Source organism: Physeter macrocephalus, chromosome 11 (assembly GCF_002837175.3).
Source record: "Physeter macrocephalus isolate SW-GA chromosome 11, ASM283717v5, whole genome shotgun sequence".
NCBI lineage: Eukaryota > Metazoa > Chordata > Mammalia > Artiodactyla > Physeteridae > Physeter > Physeter macrocephalus.
This window is the reverse complement of record NC_041224.1, coordinates 23682650-23708895: the sequence shown is the minus strand read 5'-3', so window position 1 is coordinate 23708895 and position 26246 is coordinate 23682650. Positions and strand designations below refer to the sequence as shown.

At 41.6% G+C, this 26246-nt stretch overlaps 1 protein-coding gene and 1 long non-coding RNA gene across 6 annotated transcripts in view; both read left to right on the top strand.

The window, feature by feature from the left end:
* CUL2 (cullin 2) overlaps window positions 1-12249 on the top strand; it is a 125315-nt gene extending 113066 nt beyond the window's left edge. For all 4 annotated transcript variants that reach the window (XM_024129625.3, XM_024129622.3, XM_024129624.3 and 1 more), the window contains exons 17-21: window positions 1695-1761; window positions 5613-5815; window positions 8001-8102; window positions 10783-10899; window positions 11666-12249. In XM_024129625.3, the coding sequence (XP_023985393.1) occupies window positions 1695-1761; window positions 5613-5815; window positions 8001-8102; window positions 10783-10899; window positions 11666-11797 (621 nt within the window). In that variant the 3' untranslated portion in view covers window positions 11798-12249. The remainder of the gene's footprint in view (window positions 1-1694; window positions 1762-5612; window positions 5816-8000; window positions 8103-10782; window positions 10900-11665) is intronic.
* Window positions 12250-14058: 1809 nt separating this feature from the next.
* Window positions 14059-26246, top strand: part of LOC114487187 (uncharacterized) — a 17340-nt gene continuing 5152 nt past the window's right edge. Inside the window, exons 1-4 of one of the 2 annotated variants that reach the window (XR_008618509.1) lie at window positions 14059-14130; window positions 18853-19158; window positions 19988-21216; window positions 22486-22625. This is a non-coding gene — a long non-coding RNA (uncharacterized lncRNA). Of the gene's footprint in view, window positions 14131-18852; window positions 19159-19698; window positions 19880-19987; window positions 21217-22485; window positions 22626-26246 lie in introns of those variants that run through there. The other variant, XR_003682011.2, reaches the window with a different exon arrangement.

Sequence of the window (26246 nt, the reverse complement as noted above, 5' to 3'; positions counted from 1 at the left end):
GCCTGACTTTAAAATGAAAAGTTTAGTCAAGGTATATTTATTACTAATAAACTTTGATAACACAGTTATTTAATGATATCATTAAGCAAGATGTTACAACTTTTGTCTTTTAATACCAGATGAATTGATACTACTCTCATTTGGAGCTGAATCTTTTTGTTCTTGACTAACTATGGATATGAGAATCTTGATAATCAGATTTTAAATTTAAGGATAAAGGAATGCTTTCTTTGGCATATTGATATCATCATCAGTAAAACTTTAATGATAGTACTAGTTGCTAGGGCTATAAAGAGGTAAAGCATGTGCTTTCAGAGCTTGGAATATACATCCTAAAGCTAGTTTTGCACTTACAGAATTTATAAAGAGCATTTTAAAGTTTAGTTTTCTCAGTTTCAAAAATGTTTTCTTTTGCTTTTGTCCATAAATTCCTTATAAATGTTTCATAATTACAAATTGTATAGTAGTCATTGAATTTTATTGACACCCAGGGAGATTATTAGTCAGAGCATACCTCTGGGATCCTTTTATGACATACTTTGATCTTTTCTTTTTCTAGATTAGGACCAGGCAGAAAATCATAAGTATTCCAGGTGCCAGTCATTTCCTATTTATCATGCCAGCGGGCTGGTGAATTTGCTCAGAGAGGAGAACGCTGCACCATTGGAGGGAAAAAATGCTCAAGTTTCAGCTTCCTAGTACTATTTTGGAATAAATTGCTAAAAGAATTCACTAATTCCCCTGGCTGGCAGCTGTGAACTTTTGTTGTAAGGAGTGGGCATAGTGCAGCTTACAGGTCAAATGTTGCTGATTGCTTTATTTAAACTTCATTTTGAAAGTACAGAAAGTAAAGTCTGAAGTACAGCTAAAAGCTTTAGGTATATTACATATGGCTCATCATGCTAAAAGTATGTCCACAGTTCTGAATTGTGATGTGATGAATATATTTATTTTTCAGTTTTATATGGAAGTTGAGTTTTTTACCTTTTTTACATTTCAGTATCATTTTCTCGCTGTAGATTATGTACTAGCTCTTTAGAAGATATGAACTCTCTATTTTTTGGACTGATGTCCTACATTCAATCTGAGGGAGGAATTTTTAAAATTTTAAAGCTATGTTAATAGAATGTTAAATTTAATTTTTCACAATAATGTCAACAAAAGATACAAAGACAGGCCTCTGAAACTTTGCTTGTATTAGTGTTTGACTGTATGTGGAAGTTAAATCGTGGATGTCACTTTTGGAGTGACCACTGACATTATTCAACCCATCCGTTCAGCAAGGGTATATGTTGGCAAATAGGAGACTAGAAATGAAGGTTTGATTTATATTTTCATGTTGAAATGTATATGGTAGTGGTTTTGGTCAGGGATTTTATTTATAAAGTCCAAATTGATATCATTCAAAATGATAATTTCTGAATTTATACAAAAAGTTAAATTTGCAGGGCTGTGGTTTTGTGGAAAGAACCACGGACAGTGTTTTAAGTGAAAAGAACTGGCCTGATATTTATATGATCTTTGTCAGGAACTTGCATAGATGTGTTTTCTCATCTGTAAAACGAGTAAATATACTAGATAGGCTGTAATGTCTTCAATAACATGAATTTTTTAACTTTTTTAGTGTAGTGATAGCCAAGTAAGTTAGGTTGTAGTAGCTGAAAATAATTTGATACCTTTTTTCTTTTTTACAGTTTGAATTATTTTACAGCCAGCATTTCAGTGGAAGGAAACTTACATGGTTACATTATCTTTGTACAGGTAAAATGCATTTAATTATATCTAGTTTAATGAAATTGACCTGGTATGATTATGTTAAAAATTTGGAAAGCGATTTCATAGGCCCTAATTATAGTTGTTTTTTTCCTAATTTTAGTTTTTAACGTTTTCTTCTTCACCTACCTTTCTGGTTACCATTAAAGCAACTAATAATGAAGTTCAAGTGAAGCACTTTTTTTTTTTTTTAATTTGCATTCCTTTTATTATGAGTAAAGTTGAGCACGTTTTTATATGGTTAAAGTAAGTGCAGCATTTTTAATAGTATTTTATGATTATGCTACTTATGAAGAGATTCTGAATTTTATAATGGTTTCCTACATTTCTGTAACAAACCACTTTTTATAGATATTAGGAATTTTATTTAGAAACCCAGACTTGATGAAACAGATATCTTAAAAACCTCTTCTCTCTAGATATGGCAGATATCCTCAAAAATTTCATTAACTATTATAGCATCACAAGGAGACCTAACCATTTGATTTTTATTTGTGGTACTGTAGTGAACGGCAGTAGTAAACGCTTTTTCCAGAATGTCCCAATTAACTTCCAGTACTTTCCAGTTTTAGAATAGTTTAATCAAAATCTAATCATTTCCTTAGCTTCTTCCTGGAACAGTGGGGTCTACTAATTGGAAAGTAGGATTAATACTTTGAGTGATTGGAGCCTGTATTCAGTTTTCTAAGCTGCCTGAAGATGTTAGCCAAAGCAAACATTCAGAATTTCTCTACTTTTGCTAAAGCTATGCTTTGAAAAGTACATTGAATCAACTTTCTCTTTGTATAAGAGGGAAAGGATGGCCACGTATGTTAATGTCTCTTAGAAATGGTACAAGAAAATCTGATTAGTTGCCATACCTTTATTTAGGAAATTCACTCACCTAAGAGAAATTTCATCTAAGTAGTTTCTCATAAGTACCATTTATTTGACTACTTTATATTTGGAATATGATGTCTCATTTTGTTAGTAATACATATTAGTACATAATAATTAGTACATAGTAATACATATCTTTACAAGTTTATCTTTATTGAACAAATTGGGCATTTTAATTTTTTCAATAGTTTGTGAAATAAAGAGATGTTCATTGATAATTTTAGTAAGTGGTCGCTTAGTAGTTGGCCTTTAATTTTACATCTATTGTGAATTTTTTATATTCTCATTTAGTAAATATAATTGAGTTTAAGGAAAAAAAACATTGCTGGACCAGTGTTTTAATGTACTTGGATTAAGTTTACTTTTACTTCCCCTAAATATCTATCTTGGGGAGTTTAAACTCCTTTGCATTACCTCAGCAATAATCAATCTGTCTCCTAAAGTAGTTTTAATGAGGGATTTACTATTTTGGTGTTTGGCAACTAGTTATATATTCAGATTAAGATATTATTGGTGAGAATACTTCTTCGGTGGTCCTGTGTACTTGTGTTGCATTACATCAGAAGGCACGTGGTGTCAGACTGTCCCACTGTGAGAGACAGTAAAGTGGTCACTTGGTTGAGGTGATATTTCCATTGTGAGGAGACTGTTTCCCCTTTTCAATTAGCAGGTGATCTGAGAGGTGACACTTAGGTCCCAAATGAATACCATCTTCCAGGAACAACTGTATCTGATGGTTGTAGCATCCACTGGTGATCATTGCTTGACTCAGTTATCTTCTTCCTGGTTGCAGATCAGTGATACTCTGTCATGCACTCAGCATAGTAGCTGACATTCTTCTGTAAAAAAAAACTTTCCCTTAGAGACTAGGTTACTGATAGCTAGTAGAGGAGTAACTTGGATGAAAGTATTGTGAGAGTTCTGCCTACTCTTTATTTCTGGTAATTGTTAATTACCACTTCAGTTATGGTTGTCTCATTTTTCAAGTATGTATGTATTAGAATGTTTTATTCTAGTTTGGAGTTTCTTAAAGTTTGTCAACCTATTCTGAAGGTTAAATGACCTCTTTGTCATTTTCCTTTTCTATTTACACAGCAGTAATTAAGTGAATCATCCAGATTTGGGATTTCCTTCCTTGCCCCACATGTTCCTCCACCCTTTCCCCAGTCTTTCCAGCCATGAGCTGGGTAATAAGAGAATGGTGCTGAAAAAAAGTGGAAAGAGGTCCATGTACCCCAACACCAATAATTTATTGAAAAATAGCAAGAAAAAGTCATAAAACAAAACTAACAAGTTTTCCTGTTTTTAAGGGTTGCAGAGTGGATTTGATATCAGTAAGTGATACTTAGACCCCTTACTTGCATTGTCTCCTAATGCTCTTTGGGTTCTTGTGGCAGAAGACTCATTCTGTTTCCAAACCCATGGTAGTACATTGCAACATCTGTGACAGCTAGGTGATGGTCCTGGCTTAATCATCTAGGTGCTTGAGGCATTATTTTATACTTGTTTCTGGGATATGATTAAGCAGTCATTGCACAAATGGGGTAATGCAGTTTACATTATTTATTTTTTTTTTTTGCCTCTCACTGCGTTTCCTAAACTTTAATGTTGAGATGAGGCTCTTAAAGTGCTCTTTATACTAATTGTTAGTAGGACAGTCCTAATGACTGTAGTCTACTTAAACTCTACATGAATTGGATATTCCAATTAATTAAACTTCCTTTCATGAAAATTCAGAGATTAGGAATTTTTTCTCTAGGTGTTCCTCTCCAAATAATTTTGAAAAATATTTCTGAATATCAGTTTTTAAAAAAATAAGTCGAGGCATAACTCAAGTTAGATTAGGCATCTGTGTGGGAATAGTAAGCTGGAGAATTGACTTATATCCTTTAAAGTCTGTAATTACATAATGAATTAAATATATATTATTAAATAATAAAAGAAGCACACAATCTTGATCAGGGTTGCTAATTACCACTAACAGGGAGAATGCAGCCTCTGGGGTAAGTTCATGTAAAATACAGCTTCCTTGCGTTAAAATATAGAGCCCTAAAACCAAATCTCATGCTGATATAGTTTATAATTCATTAACTGTCAAATAATGCAGGATGTGTGTGTGTGTGCTAGTGTAAGAGAGAGAAAGAGAAATACAATCACTAAACCACAACTGTATTCTTTAGGAAGCAATTCTTTGACTTGCATTAACTGTTTTTACATGTTACAAGCGCATAACTGTTTGACACTGTTTGTCAACAAGCTCTTCAGTGTGCTGCCCCCTGGATGGGTAGAACTGTAGTTGGCCTAAGCCTGATGTATCTTTCTAGCTCTCAGGGTAGTGTAGGGTCCAGAACATTGTTATTCCATCAACTCTTTCAACAAAATAATGCATCTGCCTGTTTGTCTCTCTTCCCATTTGTGTTTGTTCCTAGAAAATTACTGGGGAGAAAAACATTATTTATGAAACAAAATAGCATTGTTATATTTTGGCAGAAATTATGGTTTAGACACTTTAGTACAGGTGTCCTCCTGTATGCTTGAACCTTCCCTGGGGTAGACCAGATACACACATAGGAGGCAGTTGCTGGTAGCAGGCTGTCATGCTCTCCCTTTGTCTGTCTGTTTCTCCTCCTACCTCTACCTCCTCTTACTTTTTTTCTGCCCAAGTCTTAGCCTTCCTATTACTATTTAAAGACATTGTTTGAGTTTACTGGTAATGTTATGATAGCTTAACCATGATTTATACTACATACTCAAAACTAAGAGCCGTCCCCTCCATCCCCCCCTCCCCCACCAATAGATGATTACATTGCTGGCAGGAATAGCTTTGCAGCAATTTAACCAAGAGTTCTTGGTTCACTCTTTCAGTAGAAAATATCTGAAATAAACAATTATTACTGAGGTAATTTTGGAATGCTTCTTTGAATGATGAATTTATTGTCACAATTTTGTTTTAATTGTAGGTGAAGTTAAAATGAACTATTTGGGCAAACCATACGTAGCTATGGTCACAACATACCAAATGGCGGTTCTTCTTGCCTTTAACAACAGTGAAACTGTCAGCTATAAAGAACTTCAAGACAGCACTCAGATGAACGAAAAGGAACTGACAAAAACAATCAAATCATTACTCGATGTGAAAATGATTAACCATGATTCAGAAAAGGTATGGGGTAATAGTTCAAAGAATTTAAGCATTATAAATATTAAAGCTTTTTCATGGGATGTTTGCAGTTTTAAAATTAAGGTTATAATTGTTAATGCCCTTTGTTCTTTGAGAAACACTCGAATCAGCTACATTACTTCAGGCTCCTTACGGCCAAGAACTTGAGGCGTCACAGAGAAGGCTAAGTTGGTACTCGTGTGCCCTTTATAGATTGATTTTATTTGTCCTCTACTGTGACAGTTTACTGAAAAATTATTAAAGAGTTGATAGCAGGAGGATTCTGGTTAATTGAGGTTTTAAAACTGTAGTCTGTCCTAAATCTTGCTGGGTTTTTTTCCCCCATATGTTTAGTTAATATTTAATTACATGGTTCTGTGATAGGAAATCACAGCCTGTTGGTGTCTATTTATACACATATTTAATATGTGTAACTCCATCTCAGGTGCTGTCACTCTCATGTCCCTGAATTTCAGGACTCAACTAACCCCTATATATAAATAAATATATATATATATATATATATTTAAATTAATTTGTTTATTTTTGGCTGCATTGGGTCTTCATTGCTGCGTGTGGGCTTTCTCTAGTTGTGGTGAGCAGGGGCTACTCTTTGTTGAGGTGCGGGGGCTTCTCATTGTAGTGGCTTCTCTTGTTGTGGAGCACGGGCTCTAGGTGCGCAGGCTTCAATAGTTGTGGCACGCGGGCTCAGTAGTTGTGGCTCATGGGCTCTAGGGCACAGGCTCAGTAGTTGTGGCGCACGGGCTTAGTTGCTCCGCGGCATGTGGGATCTTCCCGGGCCAGGGCTCAAACCCGTGTCCCCTGCATTGGCAGGCGGATTCTTAACCACTGTGCCACCAGGGAAGTCCAACCCCCATATGTCTTTAATATCTGTCATGAGAATTAGCAAGCTGATAGTATATTCCTTTTTTTCTTTATAACTTTTTTTTTCTAGTAACATGTTTTTGTTTTTAAAGTATGTCTTGGATATTTAAATGGTTAAAAAAGCACCAGATATGGGTTAAATCTCCTGCTTCAGATTATTGTGCCCATAAGAAAAAAGTCTTGTAAATTATGCTTCGCTTTAATTTTGGTTCATGGCCTATGGCTTATTTCTCTTCTGAGTTCATTTTGCTAATGATGACTTTCGTAGCCTATAATTGAACAGCTCTAAATGGCATATATGCTGAAATTCAAATCAAGCTTTTCTTAATTTTGAGAAACGTTTAATTTTTCTGACTTCAGAAACTTAACAAAATATTAAGTTCTTAATATTAAGGTTTTAATTAAGGCAATTAATTATATTTTAAGTTTAAAATTTTAAGTTTAAATTTTTAAGCTTAAGTGCCTAAAAAGTTAAGTATTTTTCTAAAGCATGTTATTTTTACTGCCCAGAAATGTACAAAATAAATATTGATAGGTTGTTTGCACGTTAAATTTTAATTATGAAGCTGGCATTCTTTAATAGAGTTTCTTTGGTTATTATTGAGAAAGTGCCCATCTGCCAAGTGCTTCATGGTCCTGCTGGCGGACAGATTCCACCATATGACATGAGTGGCTTTCTTAAGCCCAATAGAGCTTAAGAGCTAAAAATTGGCTTAACAACTTCCACTTGAGAAAAGTCCACTCGCTTCTGGCAGAGTGAATAAAATGGGCGTTGAGGGGTGATGTCAGAATCACACCGGGGTTGTGAGGAAGTGATGCTTGTGTGCCATTGGAACCAGCTGGCTTCTCTAGTCAGGTTATTTTAATTGGTATTTTGTTACTGCAGCATTCAAAAAAAAAAAAATTTGGTTGTTTGGTTTCTCAAAATGTGATGGAAAAATTATGAGCCTTGCTATTTCATAAAAATTAAAATGTTAAAATTCTGTTTAAGCCAGTGAGCTTGACTCTCGTCACATTTATCTGGTGGTAATGTATTAAACAGTTGGGCCAGAAAATAGCTTTATTCTAAATCTAAGCTGATTAAAATTCTATCAAGCATAAAATTAGGAAAGAATTGTTTTTTCCTTCATTGTTTGACAGAAGACAATTATTTTTCTCTTAAATAATATTTATAATGTAAAAGATTACGAGAGTTGAGTCTTTTTTCCTTGGTCATTATTTAATTTCATGGCATATTATTTGCAGCAATTGTTATTTAGTGATTTTATTTTTATAAATGTAAATGAATTATTTTTAATTGTAGGAAGACATTGATGCAGAATCTTCATTTTCATTAAATATGAACTTTAGCAGTAAAAGAACAAAATTTAAAATTACTACATCAATGCAGAAAGACACACCACAGGTATGTGCTTTCTAATGTCATTTCTTTTGGAAATATTTAAGCATTGGACTTCACAAGTGGTAACAATGAGACCAATGCAAAACTTTTCATATCAAAATTATGATACATCTTCTCTGGTTTATTTATTTTTTTTTTGTGGTACGTGGGCCTGTCACTGTTGTGGCCTCTCCCGTTGCGGAGCACAGGCTCCGGACGCACAGGCTCAGCGGCCATGGTTCACAGGCCCAGCCGCTCCGCGGCATGTGGGATCCTGCCGGACCGGGGCACGAACCCATGTCCCCTGCATCGGCAGGCGGACTCTCAACCACTGCGCCACCAGTGAAGCCCCTCTGGTTTATTTTTTGCATTGACTAACCTTATAAACAGTATTTTAGATTTTAAAAACAGTAGTGTAATGAGTATCTTAGGAAAAAGGTGTCATAGTTTAGTCATATTTGCTCTTTTGTTTTTGTTTTCTTCTCCCAGTTTTAATAATTGCCACACAGCACAGTATAAGTTTAAGCAGTACAGCATAATGATTTGACTTACCTACATCATGAAATGATTATCACAGTAAGTTTAGTGAACATCCATCATCTCATATAGATACAAAATTAAATAAATAGGAAAAAAACTTTTCCTTGTGATGAGAACTTGTAGGATTTCCTCTCAACAGCTTTCATAGATAACACAGAGCAGCGTTAATTGTATTTATCTTGTTTACATTCCATCTCTAATCATCATTTTATCTTATAATTGGGAGTTTGTACCTTCTGACCCCCTTCATCCAATTTCCCCTCTCCCCACCCACACACCCTGTCTCTTTTTCTGTGAGTTTGTTTTTTTTTTTTTTTTTTGCGGTACGCGGGCCTCTCACTGTTGTGGCCCCTCCCGTTGTGGAGCACAGGCTCCGGATGTGCAGGCTCAGCGACCATGGCTCACCTCACGGGCCCAGCCGCTACACGACATGTGGGCTGTTCCCAGACCGGGGCACGAACCCGTGTCCCCTGCATCGGCTGGCGGACTCTCAACCACTGCACCACCAGGGAACCCCAGTTTGTTTGTTTTTGAAGTATAATTGACACTGTGTTAGTTCCTGTTACACAACATAGTGATTCAATATTTCTGTACATTTCAAAATGATCACCATGACCAGTCTAGTTACAATGTGTCACCATACAAAGATATTACATAAATTACCTCACACTGTACATTTCATACCGATGACTCATTTATTTTGCCACTGGAAGTTTATACCTCTTAATCTCCCTCACCTATTTTTCTCTTCCCCTCATCTCCCTTCCTTCTGGCAACCACCTGTTTATTCTCTGTATCTGTAATTCTGTTTCTGTTTTGCTGTGTTCATTCATTTTGTTTTTTAGATTTCACATATATGTGAAATCATACAGTATATGTCTTTGTGTGACTTATTTCACTTAGCATAATACCCTCTAGGCCCATCTATGTTGTCGCAAATGGCAAGATTTCATTCTTTTATGGCTGAGTAATATACCATTGTGTATATATCACGTCTTCTTTATCCATTCATCTGTCGATGGGCCTTAGGTTGCCTCCATATCTTTGCTATTGTAAATAATGCCACAATGAACATAGTCATATTTGCTCTTAAACTGTATTAAGATATATGGATTTGTTTTGTATTCTTTCCAAAAATTTCTACCTTGAATAGTAATATAATCTCATATTTTTCATTTGTAAAATAAGGGAAGGTTTTACAACACATTTTTCAAAGAAAAGTTGTAGAAAATGCTTCTCAAACTTTCCTGTGCAAATGAACCCGGTGGGGATGGTGTTAAAATTCAAATTGTGAGCTTGCTGGTCTGGAGTGGGGTCCGACCCCGGGTGAGCCAGTCTGCACGGTGAACATCTGCTGTTGCTTGTTTCACCTCAGCAGCAGTTGTTCTGGGGCAGCCTATTTATATCACTGAAGTTTCCTGATTGCCTCCTATGTGCCACCCTGACCTTGGGCTCGGGGCAGGATGTGAAGCTATCAGAGATGCCAGGCCACTCCAGGGACTTACTCCCCCATGGGAGACAAATGTTAATCAATTGCTGTTAAATTTGAACCCTAAAATGTTCAAGATCTCATTTTCCTGTAGGCTAATGATAATAATTTGTAATATGGATTGTATTTTCTCTTTTAAAAGCTGTTATGAGATCCCTACTGATGTGGCATTGCCTGCTTGTACCTCTCCTCCACTGTCTTTCCTTGAGCTCCATGCAGAGAGGCCCTTCTGGCCCATCCTTGCTGGCTTCTCTGCTGGAGTCAAATGGAGCCCTTCACAGCTCTTGCCCTTGAAGCCTGCTCCAGTGTGCACTTGGAGCCAGTTACTAAAGTCTACAAGCTTTGTGGTATAACTTTTTACTCATTGATAGGACAGTGGTCTTGAAAACTATTACTCTGTGTCACTTAAGTTCTCCTTTATTGACTACTTACACTGAGTACAATTTACAATAGTGTTCATTTTTTAAAAAATAACCTTCCAACTTTAAGTTAAGAAATTATACATAACTCACTGTAAATATTCTTTTGGTAATGGTTATCTTATATTGGGCACATAATCGTATAATTTGATTCTCAGTATTGATTGGAGATTCATTTAAACTCACAAATAAAATGAGTTAAAAACAAGTGCAGTGACTTAATGTCTCATTGGCTTTTTTTGTCCTTGTAAAACAGGAAATGGAGCAGACGAGAAGTGCTGTAGATGAAGATCGGAAAATGTACCTCCAAGCTGCTATAGTTCGTATCATGAAAGCACGAAAAGTACTTCGGCATAATGCCCTTATTCAGGAGGTAAAAGGGGGAAAAGTCCTCAAGACTTCTTGGGGCAGAGGGTATTAGGATTAGGAATGTTTCTTTGTGAAGATGTTACAGAAATAATACGACTCCCAAATAACATAAAGAAATGCTTCATTACTTAATGAGAACAGTACTCACTTAAAATTTCAGTATTAAATTCATGTTTGAATTTAGAGGTCTAAGCCTCACCAATTCAGTCTTGTGTCCAGTTATTGAAGGACGTGGACCACATCACACACTCACTCGTTCCATGAATACACGAGCATCTACCATGTGTGGAGCACTGTGCTGATCACCATGGGGTGCAGAGCAGCTCAGGATGTGGCTCCTGCTGTTTTGGAGTTCCGTCTAGTAGGGAAGAAACGCGTTATTGAAATAATATGGGAGTAAATAAAAATTACACTCAGATGCAACAAAGAACAGGTATACAGTAGCGTGAGAATGTGTATAAAGGTCTTGACTTGGGGGTGTGGCGGAAAGCTTTCCTGAGCAGATGTTACTTCAGCTAAGAGCTGAAAGTTGAGTAGGGGTTAAGTGGAAGCTTGAGGGGTGTATATGAGTAGTTAGATAGATGAATTAGTTTATGGTTTAATTTAGTTATATATGACTATTATTAGATTTTGCTGTATCCGTGTTCTTCACAGTTTTTATCCCTTCACAACATAAAGGTTGGGCTTTTTCCTTAGTTTGCATAAAAAGTTATTTGCTCCAGTGCCCTCCTGGTGAGAAGAGCACTTAAACATCCATGTCTCTCCCACAGGTGATTAGCCAGTCAAGAGCTCGGTTTAACCCTAGTATCAGCATGATTAAGAAGTGTATTGAAGTTCTGATAGACAAACAGTACATCGAACGCAGCCAGGCATCAGCAGATGAGTACAGCTACGTAGCGTGACACGCGCTTCCCCATTGTGGATGTGAGAAGGTCATTGCCATCGCCATCCGGTGTGTCCTGTGGGAGAAAGCAGGCCTGTGCCTCCATAATTTGGCCATTTGGCAGCCCCTGTTTCTCTGCTGTTTACAACATCACCAGTGCCACGTCATGAGCGTCAGAGAAAATGCCTAGAGATATTTCAAGCTCATGTCATTATGACATTTCTTAAAACTTTATTAAAAAAGAATGAGTGAAGTATTGCTGAAATGTGGAAATTTGGCTGGGTACCATGCTTTTTCTCCCCTTCACGTTTGCAGTTGATGTTTTTTTTTTTTTTTAATGTATCTTAAAGGACATAAGATAAAAAACTTAAATATTGTAATATGACAGATAACCTAATAATTGTATCTACATTAAAATGACAAACATGATATTGCTGCTTGTCAAATAAAAAAATAAAGAAATAGAATGCCTTTTTTATGTGGATGGAGTATCACAAAATAATACATATAAATGTCTGTGAGTTTTCAAAGCAGCTCATGCAGCTTTAGTTGCATTTGTATCTGAACAGTGTAATTCACTTATACTCCTATTTAAATCCTACATGAAAAACGTCTAGATTGTTGTTTTTGAATGCATAAAGATGCATTCAGCATAAAGACTGTTTTACTTTTATGGATTAGAACTACATTGGATTTGAGCGTTTTGAATAGTGAGGATTTAATTCCATCAGGAGTTTCTGGTGGTGTCCTGCTGCAGCTCAGAACCAAAAGTGAGGGGAATGTGTGTGACCTCACATCTGGTTCAGAAAGAGCTGTCCTTCAAAGGTTGTCTTACTTTTGTTTCCACAGTATGTCAGTTCTAATGTAGACTAATGCCCCGCCTCTGCTGCTTTCCCTTCTCCCTTCCTCTGGGTTATAGGTGATCTTGTGGTCCCGGTGTATTCCTCCCATACTCCTGCCTGCCTGTTACCCTTCCACCCCCTACCACGTTCACACTAGAGTCACTCTCCGACGTCACAGGTGTTCTTAGCAGTGCATAACCTAAATACCTTTCTTTTTTTTTGTTTTTTAATATGTGTGATGCGTTACACCAGCTGCCACTTGCATAGACATGGAAGTCCATTATTTTGTTTATTATATATATCAACAGCACCATTAGAATGCTCTGGTCTATTTTCATATTTATTATCTATCTACCCTTCCCCCACCACAACACACACATACAATTTTTTTTAAGCTGAGATATTTTAAAGCATATCCTACATGAATCATTTCACTTACAATACTTCAGTTTATATCTCTAACAGAAAAGGCCTTTAAAAAAAACAACACAACCACAGTTACTTTATTACACTTAACAAATAAACAATAACTTCATATCATTTAATATATGGTCCATATTCAAATATCTCTTATTGTTGCAAAAATGGCTTTTTCAGTTGGTTTGTTTGATTGCACTTTTTCTAACTCATGTCTCTTAAGTATTTAAAAAATCTACTGAGCTTTTAATGACTTCTATACTGTATTTCTCATTTTCCCTTTTTTCCCCCAGAGAGAAAATAACGGCAAACCATATAATATTGTACATACACTGTCAAAAAACAAACCTTTGTTTTGATAACTTGTTGATAAAGTTTTCCAAATTGATTCCGTTTTTTCTTGACACGCTTGTCATGCCCTTAACCGAGTCCCCTCCCGAGAGGGGCCGGTGAGTAGGATGGGTTTAGCGCACTTTCTGCGGAGGAGCAGGAGCTTGGGGAAGAGCTGAGGCTGTCGGGTGGGGTCAGACAGTGGACGTCATGGCACCAAACCTTGGCACACAGCTCTGTGCGTGGTGTCCAGTGCTGTGGGCAGGAGGGGTCGGAGCGACAGAAGGGCAAGGCGAGGGAGGAGAGGAACGGCTCTCAACGCTGTAGCTTAGAAAACGAAAGGAATGTGACCAAAACTTTCAGAAGCTAAAAAAGAAATCCTGAATACTGAGGTGGTTAACATGTGAGCCAGGGATGTATTTTACAACCAAACAAGGTGCAGCTCTTGTTAACACTTTGCTCTTTCCCTTCGAAACCAGGTATTTTCATTGCTGCTGGAGGTGCAGGTTTATTCCAGGGTTTGCTCCAATACTTTACGACAATTGCCTTAATATAAACAAAAGAATAGACACTCTGGGGTTTGTGTTTTACTTTATAACTTATGATCTTGATAGGATTTTATAACCTGTGTATGCTACAATGCTAAAACATTCCTGTTAATTGTTTTTAAACCTTTATTGAAGGTAGACTGTGGCCGGTGCTTCCACATCTTATTTGATCTTCAGACAATCCTGTTAAATAGGCAGCGTTCCTCTCTTCACAGGTGAGGAAACTAAATGTAGAGTGTTTTCCAGGAGTCATTGCCAGAAACTGCAGAACCTGAATTTAAAACCCAGGCAGGACTGTGGACCTAATAAATACAGTCTATTTATATAGAGTAGCCTGTGAATTAGATAGAAATAACTTCATGTTATACATGAAGAATAGTTTTTCCTGACTTTTCAGAATAAAAGTTTGTGTCTAGTTAATTTGTGATATAATAAACACTTTCTATTTTAGTTTCTTAAGGTACTTATTTAAGCTGTAAATATACATGGTTAAGTGACTTGGCTCAAAACTGATTCATGGCAGAGAGTACTTGTTAATTTAATATTTTACATTCACATGCACAAGTATAGAACATTTATTTCAAGTGCATATATTAAATGCAAGCCTGTTTTCGATTAGAAGTTTTTGGGCTCTATGGTAGCAATGGGTAATTTATTGAGCTCTTAATTTTTGGTCCCTAGGACAGATTCTTGGTTGAGCAAGGTCAGAGTAAAGATGTGAGCTTTTAAAATACTAGTCCTAAGGGCAGTTGTAAATGCGCCGTACGTAGCTAAATGAGTGGAAATTAATACGGGAAGGCTCACTGGTTGAGGAATGGTATGTTCATGGAGCATACCTTAGGCAGAAGCAATTAAATCAGGCAATCCTAGGTGAGACATAAGCCCCATTGGTTGGAGTTCGTTAAAGGTGGGCTTCACTGATGGGCAGGAATGATTTTAACCTGCTTTGACTGTGCCCTCTGGGAAATAAAAGGTTTTCCTCCCCAGCCTTCATCCAGTGTTCAGGCAGTCCCCCTTCCTTTGTCACCTAGCAGCCATGCCCTGGGGCCAGCTCTTGTGTGGGTACCATTGCTGAGACCATCCGCAGCCAAGATACGGTCTGTGCCCCCGTCGAGCGTTTAGACTTGTGACAGTCGGACGTGAACATGCCATTCCAAGTGTAAGTGCTCGCGAAGGGAACTCCTGGCTCTCGGAGGAGGTCTTGTAAGAGAAGTTGAAAGGCAGAAAAAGGCAGGAGAGTGCAGGGGCAACAGCATGGATCCCGAGCGGATCCAGAATACCTGTGTGCCTGAGCGGCTGGTGTTTACATGGGTGAACTCCATTTGCGTGAAAAGAAAAAAGATGATGGTCATGTTTTCTTAGGTGGTGGGTGCATGAATTTTCCTTTAATTATGGTGTGTAGTGTATATATTTCTATTTTTGGTGTTCGTGAACTGTTTCAGAGTATTTGCAAAGTTCAGTGGGAAATGGCTACGCTGCTTTCGTGTGCAGAATGGACTCTGGAGGGAGGGGAGAAGTCAGTCGTGTGAACGCAGGAGGACCGGGCAGGAGCGGCGGTTAGGAGAGGAGCGGTGGCGCCCTCTAGAGGGCGCAGTGGATAAAGCTGACGCCACTTCCCAGTGAATTGGGTGAGCGAGGAGACGGGTGAGTCAGATGACCCCAAACTCTTGGCTGTCACAGTGATGCCATCCAGTGAGATGGGGGACCTGGATGGGGACAGGGTGGAGAAGGAGCAGGATGAGCTTGGTTCCAGACACCTCGCATGTGACGTGCCTGTCGTGCCTGTGAGATAACCCGATGGAGCTGGAGGTTGTTCGTACGGGCCTGGTGCTCCACCTTGTAGATGCTCTAATCCTGAGCCTCAGAATCCAATCCTAGAGGCTTCTTAATCCATTCTCACTCCCCTGACTCTTTAGCCCTTGAATTAATGTCCAGGATAAATGCAACTAGAGAGTAACAGACATTTACTACCACACGAATATAGTACATACGTCTTAAATCATGAAAACAAGAATGAACAAGGATGAGAATATCTAGTGGTTTATACACGTTCTAGGGTTTGTCTTCCTAGAACTTCAGACGGTGGTCTTTGTCACCGTACTTGGAGGCCAGGACACGTTTGTAGAAGTAGTAACATTGAGCCATAAGTCAAAGTGCCATATGATTATTTCTTATGTTCACAGTCTTCGTTAGTGTTAGGCACTTACCTAGAGGCAGGAATATACCCGTGTTTTGCATCCTTCCGACAACTTTAACGGTACTGTTTTTCAGCAAAAGGAAGAAACCTTTGAGAACCAACTTGTGGAAAAGAACTTGAATAAGAAAGGCAGGTTTTTTTCAGTTTTTTGTCTACTGTTTTCTTTTTCTCCATTGTTTACTATTTATAGTTACAGTAATTGAAGAATTGCAGCCTGTGTTGAGGTTCACAGCCCTGGGGAGAGGGGTAAAGTGAGTGGGTTGCTAATTTTATCCTCTGTGGCCAGATCAGTATTTTCCTTGGAAGAACTTTGGTGTTGCAAGAAAACGATGGAAAATGTTCTGTTACTTTTATAACCACCCTGTTTAGGTATCATTACAGGGCGGTACTGCCCCAGCATGGCACTTGATCCTATGCTGAGAGCCTGACCTTCTCTGAGTGGGTGGGTTTCATTAGTTTGTCTTCTGGGGAAGAAAGGATAGACACAGAGAAGCAAAGATCTACTTTTAGCAGAAATAAGCTGGTTTAACATAAACTGTACCTAACACGTGGCTCAAGGAGGTCGCTGATGCAACAGAAGTACCCTTGACAAAGGGAAAGCTAAATGCTGAATAGAAAAAAAAAAAAAAAAAGCTGTTTTAGCATTTTTGTCATATACCGCTGAGGTGACTAAATTCAAATCAATGCCATGCATGGAGGAAATTTCTGAGACGCCTTGTTTAGATAGTACGTTTAAAAATAACCATCTCTCAATGTTGGCAGCCAAGGAAGATGTGGCTCTCCAGCCACCTGGAGAAACGGTAAACTGGAAATGTGTGGTGTAGGAAGGGACGGGGAAGGGGGGCGGGAAAGGAGGGGCATACTGTCTCTGCTTGTACACCACCTGCTCCACCTGGGTTGGGGCCACCCCGGGCACTGCTCCACGAAGCAGGGCCAGAGGCACTCAGGCTGAGGAAGAGGTGTCCACAGCCTGCCCCCACCGCCTCTGCCCTCTTCCACGCTGGCATCGGCCGGTGTCCAAACAGAGAGAGCCGGTTTGCATGCCTTCACGAGGTCAGCCTGGATCTGGAAAAGTCAATCAGGCTCACTCCTGACTCAGTCATTTATTTTTTTAATTTATTTTAAACATTGAAGGTTTTGTTTTTGTTTTTTTAAAATTTTTGGCTGTGTTGGGTCTTCGTTTCTTTGCGAGGGCTTTCTCCAGTTGTGGCAAGCGGGGGCCATTCTTCATCGCGGTGCGCCGGCCTTTCACTGTTGCGGCCTCTCCCGTTGCGGAGCTCAGGCTCCAGACGCGCAGGATCAGTAGTTGTGGCTCACGGGCCCAGTTGCTCTGCGGCATGTGGCATCTTCCCAGACCAGGGCTCGAACCCGTGTCCCCTGCACTGGCAGGAAGATTCTCAACCACTGCGCCACCAGGGAAGCCCCTGACCCAGTCATTTAAATCCCAGCTGACTCAATCCAAAAGCTCTGGCACCAGTTGGAGTTCCCAAAAGTGACCAATCTGGGATTCTCCGGGAAGCAGAGCTAAAGGAACAGGCAGCTAGCTAATGCATCTTTGCCCCTGCCAGACCATCAATCCCCCAAGGGGTGACTCATAAAGGAGCAAGGATGGGGCCAACTCAGGGAGCTCAGGGGGCTCAGTGGAGCACTGTGCTGTGGTTTCTGAAAAAACACTTGAGGCTCGAACCCGTGTCCCCTGCACTGGCAGGAAGATTCTCAACCACTGCGCCACCAGGGAAGCCCCTGACCCAGTCATTTAAATCCCAGCTGACTCAATCCAAAAGCTCTGGCACCAGTTGGAGTTCCCAAAAGTGACCAATCTGGGATTCTCCGGGAAGCAGAGCTAAAGGAACAGGCAGCTAGCTAATGCATCTTTGCCCCTGCCAGACCATCAATCCCCCAAGGGGTGACTCATAAAGGAGCAAGGATGGGGCCAACTCAGGGAGCTCAGGGGGCTCAGTGGAGCACTGTGCTGTGGTTTCTGAAAAAACACTTGAGAGATGCGAGGTGTGATGTGAACTCACAGGATTAGGGTCAGTCCTTTTCTGCCTGAAGGGCTTACTTCGTTAACAGTTTCGCAGTGGGTGTGTGTGTTCATTTGAATGAGACTCGTCTAATCCCCTGTATTTAGTTACATATTGATTGTCGTTTGCTCTCAATTACTGCCCCAGGTTGGATAGTGTTCCCCCAAAACTGCATGTCCACCCAGAACCTCTGAATGTGACCTTATTTGGAAATAGGGTCTTTGCAGTTGTAATCAAGTTAAGGTGAGGTCACACTGGGTTAGTGTGGGCCCTGATACAATGATGGGGTCCTTACAAGAAAAGGGAGATTTGGACACAGACACACAGGAGAGAGAGCCACGTGAAGACAGAGGCAGAGATTGGAGTGATGGTAGCCACAAGCCTCAGAAATAACCAGTAGAGACTGGGAAGAGGCAAGAAAAGGTCCTCTGGAGCCTTCAGAGAGAGGCCAACTCTGCCGACACCTTGGTTTTGGGCTATTAGCCTCCAGAACTGTGAGAGAATAAAGTTTGCTATTTTAAGCCACCAGGTTTATGGTACTTTGTTATGGCAGTCCTAGAAAACGTATACAGTTCCCTTTATATGTTTTTTAAATGGGTGTGCTTAAATTTCTTTGTGGGTTTTTATATTTTAAGTATTTTATACTTTAATTAGGAGATCACACTTTGGTATAAAAATCAACTAAATACAAATTTTTCTGATTTTTCCTTAAAAAGACATTGAGAAATAGCTCCCAAAGAATCACCGTTTACCAGATGAAGAGTATATACATGAACAAAAAAGTCAAATGCCCACCTTGCATGTATGATTGGTTAGCGTATTTGGAGAGAGAAGATTGTCCTTAAATCTTACTCAGTCCACCAGAAACTGCTCTGCTTCCTGGGCAGAGCTTTTGCTTCTCTTTCTGCTGTATCTTCCTGCAAGTGCTCACCACCAGTCCCACACGTACCAGGAGAACATGGGGAAGGCTCGGAGCAACCCAAGTCTGCGGTCAGAACTATTCAAGAAGACCTGTGCTAATGGTGAGTATGTAGCATCTTGTCTGCATGTAAAATACGAAACTCATGCTAAGGAAACTCACAAAGAAGAAAAGCCCTGGTCAGATCCCAGCATCTGGATCAGCAGCTTACTAGTTATCTGCTGAAAAAAGCAAGCAGTTTTCCAGTAAGCAGTCTTCTTGCTGGTTCTTCCTCTTCTCCCCAATCTCTAATGTATAAGTGTCTCAGACTTTCTTTTCTCTATCAACTCTGGTGATCTCACCCAGTGCAATGGCTTAAATGCCAACAGCATCCAAAATCATAGCACCGAGTCCAGGCCTCTCTCCCACACTCCGATGGCCAACTCAGTCTCCATACCTGGATGGCCAGTGGGCGTCTCAGACTGAGCACATCCACAGCTGAATTCCCAGGCCTCCTCCAGCCGCCCCCCAGCACGTGTGCTACTTACAACCTTGCCTGGCTTAGTTGATGGCAACTCCTTCCTTCCAGTTTCTCAGGCCAAAACCTTGGAGGTTTCTTTACTCACCTCTTCTTTCACGGCCCATATGTTGGCTCTGCTTTCAGAACCTATTCAGAGTCTGGCAGGCAGGTTGCCTGAGACAAGGACGGGATGCAGCAGAGACGCAGCAGGCAGTAGCTGCAGTCCACACCCCGAGATGGCTGCAGGCTGAGGATGAGCAAACGCTGCCATCAGGAAAGGAGTCGGTGGACATCAGGGCCCGGCCACCGAGCCTGGACCGTGCAAGCCGAGGACAGGGTTTCCATAACAGGGATCTGAGCACGGGGCAGGCGGAGAACCCATGTCACCCCCTGCCGAGAGGTAATTCTTTACAACTTCCTTCCTTAACCCAAGAGGAGCCTGAGAGTCTCAGAAACAGGAGGACGTTCACGCAGCAGACATGGACACCAGACAGGCCCGAGCCAGCAGTGTGGACCAGATCCCTCTTCTACTACCGCAGGGGCTGCTGTGGAGGCTGGAACGAGGCTGCGCCTGCAGAGGAGGTTAAGAGGACCCGGTTTGGAGAGGCTTTGAGAGAGCGGGTGGAGGAAGAGGTTGCCATGGGGGCCCGTTTCTGAAACATTCGATTCCAGCAAGGAGGCCAGACAGTGTGCATGGTGAGGGCCAGGGACAGCAGCTTCCAGGCCTTGTGTCTCAGGGGCCTCAGTAGGATCCACGGCTGGAGTTGGATTAGGCCCTAAGGGTCAAGTGGGTAAACTTCTCACCCTGTAAGCGTGAAGGGCATCACCATGTCCTCAGGTGGCCTCTCCCATCAGCCCCTGCTTTCCAGTCTCCCCGGCTTCCCAAGTCTCCCCAACTGCGCACACGCTGCCCTCCATCCCCAGGCTGCACGCGCTCTGCCAGACCCTCCCGGGGCCAGCTGGCCATGGGCCCCGCGAAGCAGCCTCAGACCACGGCTCCTTTGGCTTCTCCTTTCTACCCTCGCATCTCATTCCACTGGCCAAGGCCTTCGGGCTGGGCTTTAACCAAGGGTGGGTCTGCTCCCCTCCCCCGAGCTGCTCCTAAGACTGGCCTTGTCCAGAACCGGGGTGCTGATGCGGCCCTGCTGCCCCCCACTCCCACCCCAAGAGCTGTCACGGTCCTTGGAGGAAGGACCTTCGAGATGCTGTCTTGCACCCCTGGCTGTGGGGCCTCTCCCGCCCAGGAACGCCTGGTCCTGGGACTGCCCGGAGGATGCCGAGTCCCGAGTTCTCTCACCCTGGGCTTGGGGTGCCTGGAAGCCGTTGCGTGTCGGTTTTCCGTTCCGTGGTGCACCGCTCTCCACAGGCTTCTCCCCTATCGGGCTTGCTTCTTCGTGCCTCATGCCCAAGCCCCCCTCTTGGCTCCAGCTTGGTTCTCTGGAGCAGCCGGGAACTGCTGCGAGGGAACTCTTCACAACTTCCCTGCTGCAAGCTAAGCACCCTCACTTATGCTGGTTTCCATACCGAGCTCCATGATGGCGTGCACTTTGCCGGGAGGCGCCACCCGCGGGACCAGACTAAGTGTTCAAGTGCTCAGAGCTGAGGAGGATCACGGCCTGCCTCTAAGGACTCTGGGCGAAGGAGGAGTCTACGCAAGACAAGGTTTGCTTTTGAGTCCAGTCCCTAGTTCGTTTTTGGTGTAAATGCAATTCCTTCACTCTCAGCAGTAACACCCAGGGAGGCCCCTCGATTCTCAGCTCAAGTCCATGTTCTAGGTGCTCCCATGGTACCAAGTGAGGGGATCCTCCAGGCTCTCTGGAGGGACAAGAAAGGCTACCTGCTCTTTTTCTGGAAGGAAGAGTACTGAGGGCATCTTCCCTGACCCTAGGCTGCAATTGCTGGGGCAACAAGAATGTGCTCTGTGGAGGCAAGCTGCCTACAGGCCGCTGTGCTGCTGTGCGCTGAGGGGTCTGCGAACATCTCAGGCCAAACCTCCTTCCAAACGTGACCCTGACCTCAGTGGCTAAAATTCCTCTATTTGGGGTTCCTTTGGGTTTTGTTTTGCAAACTGGTGATCTGGGTGGGCTCACAGGTTTCGAACGCCTCTGCTTTTCCACCAGACAAACCAGCAAGAGGGCTTTCTCTCTGTGCAAAGGGGTTGGGTCACACGTCTCGAGCTCTGGTTGGAAGGAGACAGTCCGAAGGGCCCTGGAAGTGGGAGGATCAGCCCCGGAGACTGGGAAAGGCAGGGCCACGGGGAGGAAGTGGGATTTGGAAAACAAACGTTTCCCACTGTGCCCTCCTGGAGGTCTCTCCCCCGCTGGTGGTGTGAGTTCTGGCAGATAGAGGGTTTCCTAGGAAGTAACACGGATGGCAGCACTTTGTCATGTTGTGATAACTGGTGTGTGTGTGCGTGCGCGTGCACACGTGTGTGCATGTGTATGTGTTTTACGTGTGTATGAGCGCATACACACATATAGACGTGTGCATGTCTGCATGTGTACATGCATGTGTTCCTGCACATACGTACACGCGTGTACATGTGTGTATGTGTGTTGTGGGTGTTGTGCATGTGTATGTGTGCGCACGTGTGTGTGTGTGCATGCCTGCACATGCACCGCAGGCTGCAGGAGCTAAAGCTCTGGGCCCTCACTTGTCAGGAGGCTGCTCTGTCTCCAGCCCAAGCTGAACTGCAGACATCTAAAAAAAAAAATAATTTTGCTAGCTGCCTGAAATGACCCTGAGCAGGTTACGTAGTATCTCTTGCTGAAAAATAACTGGAGCATTGTTGTGAGGATGAAATGAGACAGTTTCTCTGAGTGCCATTCACTGGGCCTGACATATTAATTTAAGTGTTTGATAAATACTATGTGCCTGCCACCAGCACCAATAAGAACCAGTACTGTAAATGTTTCTCTCTTCTCTCTGCAGCTGAAGAATAAGTCCTTTCATAGGCGTCGTCACGGCTGCTTGCCCCTGGATGACAACAGCAAGCTCATGGCAGGCTTTCTTTCCTAACCCCTTTCAGCCACCAACTCCCTTTCAGATGCAGCAGAAGCTGAGGCCAGCAGGTGGGTGAAGCTGGCAGGCCTCCTGCTTTGCCCCCAGCTTCCTTTCCTGGGCAGAAGGGGAGTGGGACCAGCAGGAGGGAGCCCTTGGCCATGACCAGAGCTCCGCATCTGGAGAGAGAGAGGAGCTGGGGAAGACCCGTGAGCTTAACCCGTCTCCCAGGCAGTGGTCCCCCAGCCCTGAGTCTGCGGAGGGTTCATTCCGCAGCGGGGGAGCCCAGACAGCAGAGCTGCCCTGTTCCCTGTCAGCCTGCGGCTGCCATAGCACCTGCCTCAGGGCAGCCAACGGTGGACCTTTCACTACTCTTGGGATTGCAAAAGTGTCCCCTGAGTGGGTCTGGACCCCAAGAGTATATAGAGCCATGAGTGAGCAAAGGAAAGGAACAGCCCGCCAGAAGGGATCTGGCCTGTGGAAAAGCAAGAATCAGCAGAGGCATTCAACCACTTGAACCAAATGTAATAAAAAGTAAAATTGAAGGGAATTACGGCATAAAATTACTTTGTGGAAACAAGAAACATGACTCTTGCATTTAAAATTTCAATTGATGAATTAAAGTAGAGGATGGTTGAGATCTGAATTAGTGGCCCAGAAGATTCAGTGAAAAGAAAAGTCTCAAAATGTAGAACAGGGCTTCCCTGGTGGTGCAGTGGTTAAGAATCTACCTGCCAATGCAGGGGACACGGGTTTCGAGCCCTCGTCTGGGAAGATCCTACATGCCTCGGAGCAACTAAGCTTGTGCGCCACAACTACTGAGCCTGCGCTCTAGAGCCCGCGAGCCAAAAGTACTGAAGCCCGCGCGCCTAGAGCCCGTGCTCCACAACAAGAGAAGCCACCGCAATGAGAAGAAGCCCGCGCACCGCAACTAAGAGTAGCCCCTGCTTGCCGCAACTAGGGAAAGCCCATGCGCCGCAACTAGGGAAAGCCCACGCGCAGCAACTAGGGAAAGCCCACGCGCAGCAATGAAGACCCAACGCAGCCAAAAAAATGTAGAACAAAATTACAAACAGATGGAAATATTAAAGGAACAGATAACATACTTGAAAGTTAGATCCAGAAGACCTTACATGTGGATAGTAAAATTCCCAGAAAGGTAAAAGAACCAGGTAGAGGGGAAGCAATAATTAAAAAAAAAATAATAATAATAATAATAAATTCCTGTGTGCTTAAAAAAAGACTTGAGTGCTTAAAGTGAATAAATTTACCAGATCCCAGGCTGGATTAATAAAACAGCCACTTAAGGAATATCCTAATAAAATTTCTGAATTCCAAGAGAAAAGAGAAAAATCTTTCATACTCTGGACTGAAAGGAAAAGAATCAGTATGGCACTGGATTTGTCTTCTAGAACACTGAAAGCTAGAAATGGTGGAATAACATTTAAAACTACTGAGAGAAAAGCAGCCAAGATTACTGTACCGCTATTAGGGTAAAAGAAAAATATTCAACATTATGCAAAGATTCAGAGAATAAATCATAATCTTCTTCCATTTGATGAAAATATTATACTTGAGGACTCTAATCAAACTACAAATAAAGCAGAAAAAAAGATCTGAAGATTGGAGTGATGGGCAATGAGCTTTGCAGTGTGTGTATTGTGATATATGTAAAATGATAGCATGGTCAGGAATGTGTAATATAAGTGCTAGATAAGGATCTTGGAATAGAAACGATTCTACAAGCAAAACTCTAATAATAGCCGGGAACTAAAAGCACTAAACTACCTGATGGTGCAGTGGCCTGTGTGTTCCATCTGGGTCCAGGAACCTGCAGGGTAGTTGTAACGTTCTCAGGCTTCCTTCTTAATGAGGTAATGGAGTGCCATGGTGGAGAGACATCGTTTGCTCTGTGTTTTGTTTTTACATATAGTGGTAGAGAAATATTTGTCCCTGTGTACCAGGTGTAGGATGGTATCCACTAGGAAAATGGAAAATTATTGTAGAACTTTGTAATTCTCAAGTCAGCTAAGGACTGACAAAAATCCACACCTGCTCCTTGCCTGATCCCCCCTCCCCAGCCCCACATCCTGGAAGGTCTCCATTTCCTTGGCTAAGGATACAGAAACTTGAAGAGACCACACAGAACCAGAAAAGTTGTGTGTTTTGGTGTAGCTGGAATCCTGGATCTGAGAGGCTTAATTCTGTTATGGTTCACAGTCCTGTATTTTTAGGACTTGCAATTCTGTTCAGGGAGAATTTGTACAAACAACCCTAATACTTCCATTTCAGCAGTGAACGCGAACATGCAGATCTGCTGGTTCTTGAGCCCAGTTCAGAGCCATCAAGGACTCGTCTCTGGAGCTGAAGTGGGAGTCAGAGTCAGTGTCCAGGCACCCTGAGTGGCCCCTCGGCATCCATCTTTCCGGTAGGAAAGCAGCTTGCCTGTAAATCTCCTAACAAGAAGGAAAAGGGAGACGGGAAGGAGAATGGGATCACATCAGCAAACCCAAGGAAAAGAGAAGAAACAACAGTATAAAATAAATAGTAAACAAAGTAGTACGTAAGGTTTAAAATCTATAATCTTTGTTACACTAAGTGTGCATAGGCTGAGTTCCCTATTATATTAAAAGACAGAAATCATAATCTATATGTTGTTTATAAGAAGCACACTTAAACCAATCAAGATAGGATGAAAATGAAGGAATAGGCAAAGTGATCCAGGCAAATACAGGGAGGAAAAAACCCAGAAGTGGCAATATTAACCTTAGACAAAGTAGTGTTTAAGATTACTAATACAAAACAAAATAGAAAGAGGCCTTATAATAAAGGCAGACTTTATGAAAAAAATATAATCAGTATAAATCTGTATTCACCAAACGACATAGCAGCTAAACGTATAAAGCAAAAATGATTAGGAATGCAAAGAGAATGTTGTAAAAGTGTGATTGTAGTTGAAGATTTAAGAAATAAACTTCTTTTTAAGGAAATTTCCAAACATACATAGAAGAGGAAAGAATTACACTATGTTATAAAAGTGTTATGACTCCTGTGTTTTCATCACCCAGCTTCAAAAATTATCAACATGGTGCCAATTAAGATAGGAGATTTTAATGTCTCAATCTCAGAATGGCCAACCTATTAGATAAAAAGGCATGTAAAAACAGAGAAATTGAACAAGATAATAAACGAATACAGTTTAATAGATATGCAGTTTTATATACAGAGAACTTTGCATTCAAGAAATATACTAGTTCCCCTTTATCTGTGAGGGATACATTCCAAGACCCCCAGTGGATGCCTGAAACCATGGACAGTGCCAAATCCTATATATGCTATGTTTTCTCCTATACATACATACATACCTATGATAAAGTTAAATTTATAAATTAGGCACAGTAAGAGATTAATAACAATAACCAGTAGTAAAATAGAAAAATTATAACAATATACTATAATAAAAGTTACATAAATGTGGTCCCTCATTCTCAAAATGCCTTACTGTACAAATTTAATGCCTTTTCCATCTTAACTAACCACTTATCACACACTGTGGCTGTAACTTTTGCAGTTTGAGTTTCAACAGCAAAAGTAGCATGAGGGCTTCCCTGGTGGTGCAGTGGTTGAGAGTCCGCCTGCCAATGCGGGGGACACGGGTTCGAGCCCCGGTCCGGGAGGATCCCACATGCCGC